The sequence below is a fragment of the Pleurodeles waltl genome, chromosome 2_2 (assembly GCF_031143425.1).
Source record: "Pleurodeles waltl isolate 20211129_DDA chromosome 2_2, aPleWal1.hap1.20221129, whole genome shotgun sequence".
Lineage (NCBI taxonomy): Eukaryota > Metazoa > Chordata > Amphibia > Caudata > Salamandridae > Pleurodeles > Pleurodeles waltl.
Genome location: NC_090439.1, coordinates 854,090,741 through 854,105,208, shown reverse-complemented (window position 1 = coordinate 854,105,208; position 14,468 = coordinate 854,090,741). Strand labels below are relative to the sequence as shown.

Genomic DNA, 14,468 nt, shown 5'->3' with positions numbered 1-14,468 from the left:
CCTACACACTCTAGGGTTCTCCATAAACTACCAAAAAAACACCTGCAACCAGCACAAATTCAACTTCAAGATCGAGTGTTGATAGACTGCCAAACACGCATATCACTTCAGTGGTGGAATTCCACAAATCTAAACAAAGGGTGGCCATTTCAAGACCCTGTGCCTCAGACCATACTTATAACAGATGCATCAATGATTGGGTGGGGAGCACACCTCAACAATCACAACATTCAAGGACAATGGGACTCCAAACAAAAACAGCTTCAAATAAATCACCTAGAATTGCTAACCGTATTCCTAGCACTGAGAGCCTTTCAGCCTCTTCTCATTCACAAACATATTCTTATCAAAACAGACAACATGACTACAATGTATTACCTAAACAAACAAGGAGGACCCACTCATCACAACTGTCCCTTCTAGCACAAAAGATTTGCCATTGTGCAATACACAACAACATTCACCTGGTAGCACAATACATTCCAGGGATACACAATCACTTGGCAGATGTTATCAGCCGAGATCATCAACAAACACACGAGTGGGAAATTCATCCGCCAAGTACTTCAGACATACTTTCACCACTGGGGAATGCTAGACATAGACCTATTCGCCACCATCGAAAATGCAAAATGCCTAAACTTTGCATCCAGGTTCCCACACCCTCTATCCAAAGGCAATGCTCTATGGATCAGCTGGTCAGGGATATTTGCTTACGTTTTTCCCCCTCTCCCACTCATTCCATTTCTAGTGAACAAACTGCGTCAAAACAAACTCAAACTCCTACTTATAGCACCAACATGGGCATGGCAACCCTGGTACACGACACTGTTAGATCTGTCAGTGGTACCACACATCAAACTCCCCAACAGACCAGATCTGTTAATGCAAAACAAGCAATTGATCAGGCATCCAGATCCCAAAATACTCAATCTAGCGATTTGGCTCCTGAAGTCTTAGAGTTTGGATATCTACATCTTCCAACAGAATGTATAGAAGAAATTAAACAAGCAAGAAAACCCACTACCAGGCAGTGTTATGCAAACAAATGGAAAAGGTTTGTGTTTTACTGTCAATCTAAACAGATTGCCCCTCTTTCAGTGTCAATACAAGACATTGTAAGTTACTTGCTTCATCTGCAAAAAGCAAATTTAGCCTTCTCGTCCATCAAAATACATCTCACTGCCATTTCAGCGTATCTGCAAAATATACAACACACCTCTCTATTTAGGTTCCCTGTTATCAAAGCCTTCATGGAAGGATTAAAACGCATCATTCCACCAAGAACACCTCCAGTGCCTTCATGGAATCTAAACATTGTACTCACACGACTCATGGGTCCACCATTTGAACCTATGCATTCATGTCAGATTCAATACCTAACATGGAAAGTTGCATTCTCAGTTGCAATTACTTCATTAAGAAGATTTAGTGAAATCCAAGATTTCACTATTCAAGAACCGTTCATACAAGTACACAAACATAAAATGGTACTTCGAACAAACCCAAAATTTCTACCAAAGGTGATATCACCGTTTCATATCAATCAAACAGTGGAACTCCCAGTCTTCTTCCCACAGCCAGACTCTGTAGCAGAAAGAGCGCTGCATACATTGGACATTAAAAGAGCTATAATGTATTACATTGATAGAACTAAATCATTTAGGAAAACCAAACAGTTATTTGTGGTGTTCCAGAAACCACATACTGGTAACCCTATCTCAAAGCAAGGACTAGCTAGATGGATAGTAAAATGCATCCAAACATGTTACCTAAAGGCTAAAAGGCAGCTATTAGTAACTCCAAAAGCACATTCCACCAGGACGAAAGGAGCAACAATGGCATTTTTATGAAACATACCAAAGACAGAAATCTGTAAAGCGGCCACTAGGTCAACACCCCAAACATTTACATCTCTTTGTATTTCTATACTCTATCACTCCTTCCTTCACCCTCTGCAGGGAAAACAATCCAACAATGGAGTCGATGCCCATGCGCAATGGGACAGAGAGGAGGAGTCACTCGATCCAGTGACTCCGAAAAGACTTCTTAGAAGAAAAACAACTTGTAACACTCTGAGCCCAACACTAGATGTCAGAAGAGCTATGCATAGCATGTGAATCTGCAGCACTACATGCCACGATATATATATATATATATATATATATATATATATATATATATATATATATATATATATATATATATATATATGCTGAAATAAACTGAATTTGCACATCAGAGGTGTCCTGGTTCTCCTGATATTTCAAGGGAGTGTTGGAGGCTACTTAAGGGCATCTCGGGCATCTCGGGCCTATCCAGGACTGCTGTGTGGAGCACCTGCATTCCGGGACTGTTGTACTAGATATATATATATATATAGTGCCAGTTTCCCTCAGTCCCCTCTGCAGTTACCCCAGTCTTTTTATGACTGAGGCTGCAGATCTGACAAGTAGTGTGCAGGTCATCTGGGGCATCAGTTATTCCAGGCTCCCTCCCCAGCGGCAGCAGCCTCCAGCACACTTTAACTTGCCTTTAGTGGCACACAACTACCCTTGGGGAGACACAATCCAGCAATTTCTTCCTGGTTGATGACCCATCATATCCGGCATATGGAGACCCCCGATCATTTAGCATGGTTATGTCCTACCATTTTTTCTGTCCCACTACAATTCCGTCCCACATCAGACCAGTTTGCTGAGGAGCAGCTGTCCTTTCTAATACAGGCGATGCAAACTTTACTCACCAAAGGAGCCACTGAAAAATGTTCCAGACTCAGAAATAAGAACAGGTTGTTTACTCTTGCTATTTCCTTGTGATGAGGAATGATGGAGGGTCTAGGCTCCTCTTAGATCTTCACCCTTTGAATGACTTCATATGGAAGGACAGATGCAGAATGCTCATTCTGGCTTAGGTTCTACTTGGCTGACTGGATGGTGACCTTTGACCTGCAAGACCCTTATTATCATACATTTGATAAAGACTTCTAGTTGCAGATTCCTTACCTTATATTTTCCCCCAGGCTTCAGACTGGATCCAGAGATTTTTCTTCGAGCAATACCCTTGCACGTTGGTAGGTGGCGTCGGTCGAATCCACGGGCATCGTTGGCATCGTAGTCGCCTTGATGACGTCAGGAGTAATATATAGATGCCGCCTTCACACAGTGACATCAGTTCTTTTCTTTCCGCGCCACGCCCTGATCCGGAGAAGAGCTACCCTAGTCTCTTTTTGACAGACAGACTGTTTTGTTGAGTTTTTTGAGAATTTTTGGTGCGTCGAAGATGTCCCCGAAGACCGATTTCAAGCTGTGTGAGGACTGTCACCGCACGATGTCGGTGACGGATCCGCATCGGATTTGTCTGTGGTGTCTCGAGTGCGACCACGACCTGAAGTCTTGCTCAGAGTGCCAGGTCATGCACCCGAAGGCCTTGAGGGAGCGGTCCCTAAAGCTCATGGCAGCCCAGCACTCGACTCCGTGTAAGGCTCGGTCTCAATCGAGAGGAAGGTCTCAAGACCGTTCGCGAAGCCCTCACCACTCGTCTTCGGGTGCAGGTAAGAAGTCGTCGAAGAGGTCCCATCGCTCTCTGACTTAGCCCTGTCGCTCGGCTGATGTGACGCGGAAAGAGAGTCAACGCTGAAGGCCTCTGTCCTCGAAGCCTGCGTCTGGGTCCGCTCTGCGCTTCCCCGACTTTCCCGGAGCCAGAGCAACCCCCACCCAACTTAGAGTTCTGTGATACCATGCGCCTCATCTTTGGCCGGACCGACTCCGATACGGTGCCTTCGGGCCCAAGGGGTTCAGCTGAGGGGCCTTCGGGTTCTGCACCGGCGGCTTCGGCTCTGGCCACCGAGGTCCCCTCCAGATCTGTACCGGTCTCAACCTTGAGACCTTATCCAGCGCTGGGTCGATTGTTCACGCTCCAGATGTCGGTAGTAGTGCCCACTATCGATGTCGACCCGATTCTTATCCCCGATGCTTTGGAGTCGGAGAGGCGTCAGCTGACGCCGCCTTTGTCTTCGATTAGGCCTATTCGCCCCAGATCGGATTCGGACCCTTTTTCCTATGGGTACGAATTCGGGGAGGGATTGGAGGGGTCCCTGGACCCTTATGAGTACCAGGATGACCCATCTTTGGATTGGGCTCAGGAATTGGGCAACTCCAGTGGTCTGGATACTTCTCCAGATGCTGGCTTGCTGTCTCCTACTACCATGGCTATGGCAGAGGGAGCAACTTATGGTATGGTGGTGAGTAGGGCAGCTGAGGTCCTTGGCCTTGAGCTTCCTTCTATAGAGGTCAGATCCAATTTCCTGATGGAGGTACTTCTGCCCAGGGCTTCCACATCCGAGCCTCTTTTTCCATTCAATGAAGCCCTCACAGATGTCCTTTTGGGTACTTGGTCCAAACCCAACACAGGAGCTCCTGTGAATAAGACATCGGCCTGCTCCGAGCGACCCTAAATTCCTGTCCCAACACTCCATACCTGAGAGTCTTGTCATCCAGGCTTCCTCTTCTTCTGGCGCATTCCCTTCCGCACCCCCGGACAGAGAATCAAAAAGACTGGAACAGTTTGGCAAGAAGTTGTTTTCTTCCTCCAGTCTTGCTCTGCGGTCTGTGAACACTGCACGCCTTTTGGGCCACTGTACCCACTCTTTGTGGGATACGGTTGTGCAAGTCCTTCCACAGATACTGGAGGAGGCCCGTGCTATCGCCTCCCAAGCTGTGAACGATGGGAGAGATGCAGCAAAGTTCACAATCCGTTGTGGGCTGGACACGACTGACTCTCTGGCAGATCGGTTGCTATGACGGTTGCCTTGCAACACCATGCCTGGTTGCGTACTTGTGTTTTTTCTGGGGATGTCCAACAGTCCCTCATGGACATGCCCTTTGATGGCTCACATCTCTTTGGAGACAAAGCGGACTCGGCCTTGGAGAGATTCAAGGATTCCCTGGCTACGGCTTGGTCCCTTGGTCTTTCCTCTGCCCCTTGCCCCCAGCAGTCCGCTTTTTCCACTTTCGTGGCCACGGAAGGGGCTCCCTGTCACGTCCTCCACCCAGCCGCAGTGCCACCCATGCTGTCCAGCCTCTGCGTGGCCGGGGACACAGAATCCCACGTGGGTGTGGGACGGAACCAGTTCTGCCCAGTCCACCTCTTCCCCCGCTGCATTCTCAAAACCCTCCTAGTCCTTCCCCTCACTCCCATCCAGTCGGCAGCAGGATTTGCCATCACCTGCCCCACTGGGAATCCATCACTACGGACAGGTGGGTTTTGCAAATAGATCGAAAGGGCTACTCCCTCCCTTTCAAATCTGCTCCACCAGCCATGCCTCCATCCTTCAATCACCTTCCAGCGGATCATTTGGCATTTCTCCGCCTGGAAGTCGCAGCTGTCTTGGCCAAGGGAGCTATACAAAAGGTCCCTGTGCCCGAAGTCAGTCATGGTTGTTATTACCGCTACTTTCTGGTGCCGAAAAAGGACAAGGTCTTACATCCTATCCTAGACCTTCGGGACCTGAACTACTTCCTCAAGAAGGAGAAATTCTAAATGCTTTCCCTGGCTCAGGTTCTGTCGGCCTTGGACCCAGGAGACTCAATGGTAGCGTTGGGCTTGCAGGACGCTTATATCCACATCCCCATCCTGCCTGCCCACAGACGTTACCTACGATTCATGGTAGGTCATGAGCACTTTCAGTTTACCGTGCTCCTCTTTGGCATTACCAGCGCCCCCTTGGGTGTTCACGAAACTGATGACGGTGGTTGTAGCTCATCTGCATAGGTTAGGGGTGTCAGTCTTCCCCTACCTCTGTGATTGGCTGTTGAAGGCGGACTTGCCCCAGAATGTCATCTCCCACCTTCAGACTACGGCGAACCTCCTGCACATGCTGGGGTTCACTATAAACGTGCCGAAGTCACAACTGACTCCCTCTCAGACACTCCCCTTCATCAGAGCTGTTCTGGACAGAGTGCAGTTTCAGGCTTATCCTCCCGAAAAGCGAGTCCAAGACATTCAGGCTATGATTCTGACCTTTCCGCCTCTGTTTTGGTGAGACTGACGATGAGGGTGCTGGGCCTCATGGCCTCCTGCATCCTGCTAGTAACACGTGCTAGATGGCATGTGCGGGCTCTGCAGTGGGACCTGAAGTTCCAGTGGGCACAGCATCAGGGGAATCTCTTCGACATGGTCCATATCTCGGAGGGGACTGCGAAAGACCTGCAGTGGTGGCTTTCGAATCAGCATTGGGTCCACGGCAGATCCCTCTCCTTTCCCCAACCAGATTGATCTTTAGTGACATATGTGTAACTTCTTGGTTGGGACGGCCACACGGGAGAGGCGGAGATCAGAGGCCTCTGATCTCCGGCGGAGTCTGGGCTCCATATCAATCTTCTGGAGCTCCGGGCGATCAGGCTTGCGTTGAAAGCATTTCTTCCCTCTCTCAAAGGGAAAGTAGTGCAGATGTTCATGGACAATACTACCACCATGTGGTACTGCAACAAACAGGGCGGAGTAGAATCCTGGAACCTTTGTCAGGAGGCATTACGCCTCTGGACATGGCTGGAACATCAGGGCATTACCCTGGTGGTTCAACATCTGGTGGGTTCTCTCAATGCCAGAGCGGACAAACTCAGACGCCGATGCACAGCCGATCACGAATGGCGTCTCCATCCGGAGGTGGCGCAAGGTCTCTTTCTGCAGTGGGGAGACCTTTGGTTAGATCTGTTTGCCTCTGCAGAGAACACTCAATGTCAGCTGTTTTGCACGTTGGAGTTTCCAAGGTGCCACTCGCTCAGAGACGCTTTTCATCTAGAGTGGAACTCCAGCCTCCTTTCCGCCTATACCACTTCTGCCCAGAGTTCTCAAGAAGATCAGGAACGACTGGGTCCATGTCATCCTGGTGGCTCCGGACTGGGCACAGAGAGTTTGGTATCCAGAGCTTATTGAGCATGTCCATCGATCCTCCACTCAGACTGCCTCTTTGGGCGGATCTTATGTCGCAGCAACAGGGGACGGTCCTTCACCCAAACCTGTCCAACCTCCACCTTCATGCGTGGAGATTCAGCGGCGCCAGTTGACAACTTTTGATCTTCCGCCCAAAGTCTGCAATGCAATCTTAGCAGCCAGGCGTCCCTCCAGCAAAACTGAATACACCTGTTGTTGGAATAAATTTGTGGCATGTTGCACCAACAATCTTTTGATCCTCTCTCTGCCCCTCTATCCGAGGTTCTTCTGTTCATTCTTTCTTTGGTCTAGCAGGGCTCTGCTTTGGGCACCCTTAAAGGGTATTTATCTGCCATTTCGGCCTTAGGTTATTTGATCAATCCTCACTTTTTAAATCTCCTATTGTGAGTAGATTCCTAAAAGGCCTCACCCATTTATTTCCTCTTGCTCCATTTATCATGCCTCACTGGGACCTCAATCTTGTCCTTATGTATTTAATGTGTACTCCCTTTGAGCCGATGCATATTTGTCCCTTGTGTCTCCTCAACTTTCTTTCTTGTTGCCATCATCTCCGCTCGCAGGGTGAGTGAGTTTCAAGCCCTTTTCGTCTAAACCTCTATACTTGTCCTTGCACCTTGACAAAGTGGTGTTGCGCACTAAGGCTTCCTTCCTTCCAAAGGTTGTTACCCCTTTTCATGTAGGCCAGTCCATCACCCTGCCTACTTTCTACGCACCCCCACATCCTTCTCATGAGGAGGAGAGACTCCACCATCTGAACCCAAAAAGAGCGTTGGCGTTCTATCTTAATTGTACTAAAGATTTCCAGGTGGACGATCAACTCTGTCAGGGATGTGGGTGTGAAAAAAGGGAAGGCGGTGCAAAAGCGTACCATCTCTTGATGGGTGCTTCTTTGCATCAAAATGTGCTACGCTTTGGCCAAGAAGCAACCCCCTGAGGGCTTGCATGCTCATTCCACCAGAGCAACTGCTGCTTCCACTGTCCTGGATGTCTGCCAGGCAGCTACATGGGTGTCCCTGCACACGTTTGCTAAACACTACTGCCTGGACAGTGAGGTCCGTCAGGACGGCTACTTTGGTTGTTCGGTCCTGCAGGACTTCCTAGTATGATCTTGGTTTGTAGCACACCTCCGAGGATGGCATTGCTTGGACATCTATTCTAAGGTAAGGAATCCGCAACTAGAAGTCTCTATCAGATGTACAAGTCACTTTCAGTAACAAAATATATGGAGGAGACATATTCTAGTTACAGATTCCTTACCGCCCACCCATCCTCCCCACTTGCGAACTGATTTCTAGGGACAGGGATTCCCCTTTCCGGTCCTTAGCTCTGATGCACCAATCTCATTGTTCTTAGCGGCTGTGCGTTTTGCGTGGAAAGTCGTTAAAAGAAACTGACGTCACTGTGCCAAGGCGGCAGATACATACTACTCCCGACACCATCACAGCAACTATGATGCCAACGACGCCCGCGGAGTCGACCAACGCCACCTACCGATGCGTAAGGGTATTGCTCAAAGAAAAATCTCCGGATCCAGTCTGACACCTGGGGTAAATTCTAAGGTAAGGAATCTGCAACTAGAATATGTCAACGAAGATACTTTTTTTACAGAAGGTAAGTAACTTGGACATCCGTCCTGCAGTCACACAGACGATACCTGCGGTTCAAGGTAGGCCAGGGAGCATTTTCCTTTTGAGGTGCTCCCCTTTGGGTTCATGAAATTGATGGAGGTGGTCACCAGCCATTTTCGGAGGTGAGGGATACCAGTTTTTCTCTACCTCAACAAGTGGCTGTTGAAGGTGGTCTCGCCCACAGCCTGTCGTAGAACACCTCTAGATGATGGTAAACCTCCTAACATCATTTGGGTTCATGATCAAGAAGCCAAAGTGGCACTTGACTCATTTGCAGAGTGCAGTTCAAGGCCTTTCCTCTGTTGCAATGAGCGCAGGACATTCGGACTATGATCCAGAGGTTTTAGATTCTTGTCAGGTACCTTATGCGGACTCTGCAGTGGAATCTGAATTCCCAGTGGGACTAGCACCAAGACAACCTGTCAGATGCCATCTGGGTTTCAGAGGTGACTGCACGCAATCTGCATTGATGGCTGCTCTAACGCAGTTGGACCAGCAGCATATCCCTCTCCAGTTCCCATTCAGAGCTGATGTTGGTAGATGGATGTGTCCGTGCTGGGTTGCAGAGATCAGCGGACTCTGGTCTCTAGTGAAACCCTGCTCCTTATAAATATGATGGAACTGCGATACATTCATCTGACACTGAAAATCCACCTGCTGCCTAGCAACAGAAGGCTGGTACAGGTTCTCATGGATGACACCACTTCCATATGGTCCTGCAACAAGCACAACAGAATGAGATTCTGCATCCTGTGCCAAGAGGCTCTGCATCTCTGGAGTTAGCTGAATCGACAGGGCATGTCTCTGATCACAAACCACCTGGCTGGATCCTTAATTGCCAGGGCACACATGCTCGACCAGCAGCACCTTGTGGATTACAAATGACATCTGCAGCCTGAGGTGGCACAGAGCATTCCCAATAGTGGGGGGAAGGCCTACTAGATCTTTTTGCCACCTACACGATGTGTGAAAACGTTTGCACTTTGGAGTTCCTGCAACAACTCTGCTAAGAGGTGCATTTTGACTCAAGTGGAGTATTGTACTCCTGTGTGCATTTCCACCTCTGTCACTCCTGACAGATTTCTCTAAATAATCAGGAGAGACCGGGCCCACATCATCCTAGTGGTTCTGGATTGGGCCAGGAGAGTGTGGTACCTAAAACTTCTGGGCATGAGCATGTATTCCCTGATCAGGTTGCCGCTCAACTATCTTGTATCGCAGTAGCAGGGTAGGATCTTGCACCCAAAGTTGCTAAATCTACATCTCAGTGTGTAAACAATTGAGCAGCAGCAATTCACTGTGTTAGACCTACCATCTGAGGTTGTGGGTTTCAACCTTGCTGCCAGCCATTTGTCTAAAATGTCAATTTATGCCAGGTGCTGGGAGAAATTTGTGGTCTGGTACTTTTACAAAACAGACTCTTTTCTAACCAAACTGGCAGATGTTCTAATGCTTGCTTTGTCTTTGGCCCAGCAAGGCCTTGCAGTGGGTGCTATTAATGGTTACTGAATGCCCTTTTGGTCTTTTTTGTGTTTATCTGACCAAATGTCCTTGTTTAAATCATATGCTGGGAAATGGTTTATTAAAGGTTGTTCCCCTCTAAACCGTTGGTGATGCCACAGTGTGACCTTAATCTGGTCTCGACTTTCTTCATGTGTACTCCTACTTTCTTGTGATGACTTCAGCTTGTTTCATGAGTGAACTACAGGCTCTAGCGGTACAGCCACCATGCAGCACATTCTTTTCCGGACACACTCGTGTTGAGGACTTCGACGGCAGTCTTGCTGAAAGTTGTAAGTTCTTTCCACTTTGCACAATCCATCACTCTCTCAGCGTTCTTTGCCTCACCACATTCCGTGAAGATAGGCAATCAGTTAAACCCCAAAAGAGCTTTAGGATTTTACATTGATCGTAACAAAGATCATCAGGTGGATCATCAACTTTTTGTGGGGCTCTCTGGGTGCAGAAATGAAAGCCTATCCGTGATATGTCAGGCCGTGACATAAGCTTCGGTGCACATTTTCACAAATCACTACTACTTTGACAATCGTGTCCAATAGAAGTGCATTTGATCTATCCAGTCCTGTTAGATTTTCTGTCCTGAGTCCACTCCCCAGATGTTCAACCTTGAGGTATTCCTTTGGTATCTATTCTGTATGTGAGAAATCTGTGAATAGAAGTAGCCATCATAAGAACAAGAGCAGGTTGCTTACCGTCGGTAAGTCTTTCTGGTGGATACTTCATCTAACCACAGATTCTTCACTGTCCTCCAACTTCCTTCAGTGAAGTGGTGTTTTTTTACCATCTAAAAAGATCCCAAATTAGAAATCTTCACACTGGTGCTGACATTTGTTTTGTGCTCCGTGTCTGGCACTGAAAGAGTCAAGTAAGAAACTGATGTCGGCGTGCAAGGGAGGAGCTTATATGCAGCTTTGTTCTGTCACTTTTGGGACAGGGTGAAGTCTACACTGAGCAGCACAGCACTACTCAACAGCGGCATGGGAGCACTGATATGAAAAGTTTATGGATCTACTCTGGCACCTGTGGAATATTCTAAACCTGAGGAATCTGCAGTTAGAGTATTAAACCTAAAGAAGCATTACTGAAGGTAAGTAACTTTTTCTTCATTGCTGTTGTACCTCCTCCCTGTTCCGTGGAATTGACTTTTAAACAATATAATAAAGATCCAAGTTTGATTTTGGCACAGTGTCCTCTTCAGTGTTTTCAAAGATCTCCTCTTCTGAGGGCACAGAAGGTGAAGAAAATGACATCACCGCAGAGGGGTAGCACTTATATGCGGCTCAGTTCTCTCACTTCCGGGGCAGTACATAGTCACCCCAAGCCATATGGCATCACCTGGCGGCACTTGTGAGCTTTGCTAAGTAATTCTCCAGATCATTCTGGTGCCTGGGAATATTTGAAAGATGGGGAATCTGCGTTACAATAGTGTCCACCATTCGCCGAGCTATGGTGCCAGCTAGGAAGAGTCAGAATAGTTTGAAAGAAGCAGGACCTGACAGTTCCGCATTCATGCTTAGTCGAACATAAAGCTATAATACTGAGCAAAATGAATTACACCTCTCCAATAACTGTGACCGACTGTTGACCTTGGGAATTTCACATCATGTTAAATAGTCTTAAATGTGGCATTCGGCATGGGCAGTGCAGGGGCCCTGGTGCAGTGCCCCATTGCGCAGGTCACTGAACGATTTTTGGGCACTGATCTGCGCGACGGGTGCAACTGCACCCGAGCCGCCGTCAATGTCCCGGCCAGGCCTTCGTGTGGGCCGGCGGGCGGAAACAATGTTTCCGCCAGCCGGCCCACAGGAATGTTCCTAATACGGCCGGCGGTGATCCGGGGAGGCTGGCAGTCAGTGTTTTGACCGCCAGCATGAACGCTGCGGTTTTTACCCGCGTGTTCATAATGAGGGCCTATATGCTAGCAATGCATAATTGAAGCGATTGTTCCATGCCAATGATGTGTTAGTTACCATGTATTTCGGCTTTGAAAACCTTGCTTGCTTAGTTGACAAAGGCACATTTTGTCGAGAGCCGTGGAGGTTCAGGTCCAGTTTTATTACTTTATATCTAAATCAATTCTTTACATTTTGTTGTACTTGTAATTGTGATGTGTTGTTTGATTTGGAAAGGTTGCAACAATATTTATATTGTAAATGAAATTGTAATCTCGATCTGTTCCTTTTGTATTGATGTAGGTAGCCATTCTCTGCCAGTTCCTTCGAGAAATAGACTATAAGACTGCATTTAAAGCTTTGCAGGAACAGAACAGGTAAATGTATTTTGTGGTGCATACTTATGGTATGCAGTGTGTCATCAGACAAGGCTTACAATTATTTTGTCTTTCAGCCATGATGCTATGGACTCGTACTACGATTATATCTGGGACGTCACCATTCTGGAGTATTTGACATGTATCCTTTCTTTAAAAGAGAATGCAAAAAATCACAACTTTCTCAACTATGTTGCCTTTCGTGTTAAAGTGTATTGCACTTGTAAGGACAGCAAATGTAACTATTCATAAGATTCACAAGAGTTCCCTGGATTAGTGCTTCGGAATGCTGTACATATTCAAGTCAATGGAAAATCTGCAGGTTTATTGTTGCATTCAAAGGCAAACGGGCCTTAATATATATTTTTTTTTAACTCCACCTGAAACCTGTTTTTCCAGATTAATTCCCTCTGCACACCATGACATGACGACTAGCACAGCGCTTTACCACTTACTCCAGCTACTTTTGGCACTAGCTGTAGGAGTGCACATAGGGTGTGAAAACAAACAAGGCCTTATTCAAAAAGGTAACATTTACACTTTTGAGTAAGTTTACACTTTTCGGTGTTTGCAAATTGGACTTTTGTAGTAACTTACACTTTAGTAGTGAGTCCAGCACTACACATGGCCAACTATTGGTCCTGCAACACCCTTTCAAGTAAATAATGAAGCTAGCGACTTAAATTAAAACCTCATAGGGAATAATGATTAATTAATTTAAATTATGGAAAATAGTTTAAAAAGTAAATATACATTAATGGTTAAAATATATATTAAAATAGCACATATCTATTATTTAATTAGAAAATATTTGTATAATTTAATAATGGAATATAGTTAAACAATAACTAACATACTCTGTATGTGTTTAATGTACTATGTATTTATTTTAACATGAATTTATATTAGTTTATGTTTTTGGATATTTCATACATCTTGGGTGTGCGTCCTCTTCCACTCCCTCCCAGTTTAAGGGCCTTCCTGAATGCAAACTAAATCTTAATGGACTGCATTAAGAAGGGGAATAGGTTGCATTCCTTTCCCGACAAGACAGTGATGGATGGTTCACTTTGGCTGACCCAGTGGAACCTCAGCACTTTAATTAACAAGGCTAAGGAAAACCTAAGGTTTCTGACCTGCAATTATTGCACTACCCTGTCTATAATATATTTGGAACCATACTTGCAAAAAGTCCAATGGATCATAAAAAGAGTCTTAAACAAAATTATTTTACTGGTAACCAATTTAAGGGGGTCATTCCGACCTCGGCGGTCTTTTCAATAGACCGCCGAGGGACCGCCGTACGGAAGACCGCCAGTGCTGGGGGTCTTCCGCATGGGCCATTCTGACTGTTGGCAGCGCTCCGCCCGTTTCCGGACGAAGAGCCGCCAACAGCCATACTGGCGGCAGGCGGGGAAGTGGAGGTAGCTCCACCTCCACCGCCACGCCAACAGAACACCGCCCAGCGAATCACGACCTGTGATTCGCTGTGGCGGTGTTCTGTTGGCGTGTCGGTGTCGGCGGAGCTGCCCGTTCCCTCCCGGAGGATCACCAGGAACAGGTAAGGTGATCGTCCGCTAGGGAAGGGGGGTGGGGGGGTGTTGTGAGTTGTGTGCGTGCATGGGGGTGTGCGTATGTGTATATTGAGGGGGCGTGTGAATGCGTGCATGAATGCGGGGAGGAGTGTGTATGTGCATGGATGCGTGCATGAATGCGGGGGGGTGTATGTGCATGGATGCGTGCATGAATGCGGGGGGTGTGTGTATGTGCATGGATGCGTGCATGAATGCGGGGGGGTGTGTGTATGTGCATGGATGCGTGCCTGTGTGTGTGTATATGTTGGGGATCGGGGTGGGGGACGGGGGTCCTGCAACCTTTTGGGGGTGGCAGGGGTGGGGGGTAGGGGAGGGAGTCGGGGTGGGGGTTGGGGGTGGGGGAGACCCCTATCAGTGCCAGGGAAGGGATTCCCTGGCACTGATAGTGCTTACCGCCATGGATTGTATGGCGGTCCCCAACCGCATGAAATCCATGGCGGTAAGCCGGGGTCAGGCGGGTTGGAATACCGCCGGCGGTATGTGACGACCACCGGCCTGGAG

The 14,468-nt window shown here is 47.5% G+C and overlaps 1 protein-coding gene across 1 annotated transcript in view; it reads left to right on the top strand.

The window, feature by feature from the left end:
* Window positions 1–14,468, top strand: part of INTS8 (integrator complex subunit 8) — a 629,314-nt gene that overhangs the window by 571,670 nt on the left and 43,176 nt on the right. The window contains exons 25-26 of the mRNA XM_069220496.1: window positions 12,299–12,372; window positions 12,450–12,514. Coding sequence (XP_069076597.1) covers window positions 12,299–12,372; window positions 12,450–12,514 — 139 coding nt within the window. The remainder of the gene's footprint in view (window positions 1–12,298; window positions 12,373–12,449; window positions 12,515–14,468) is intronic.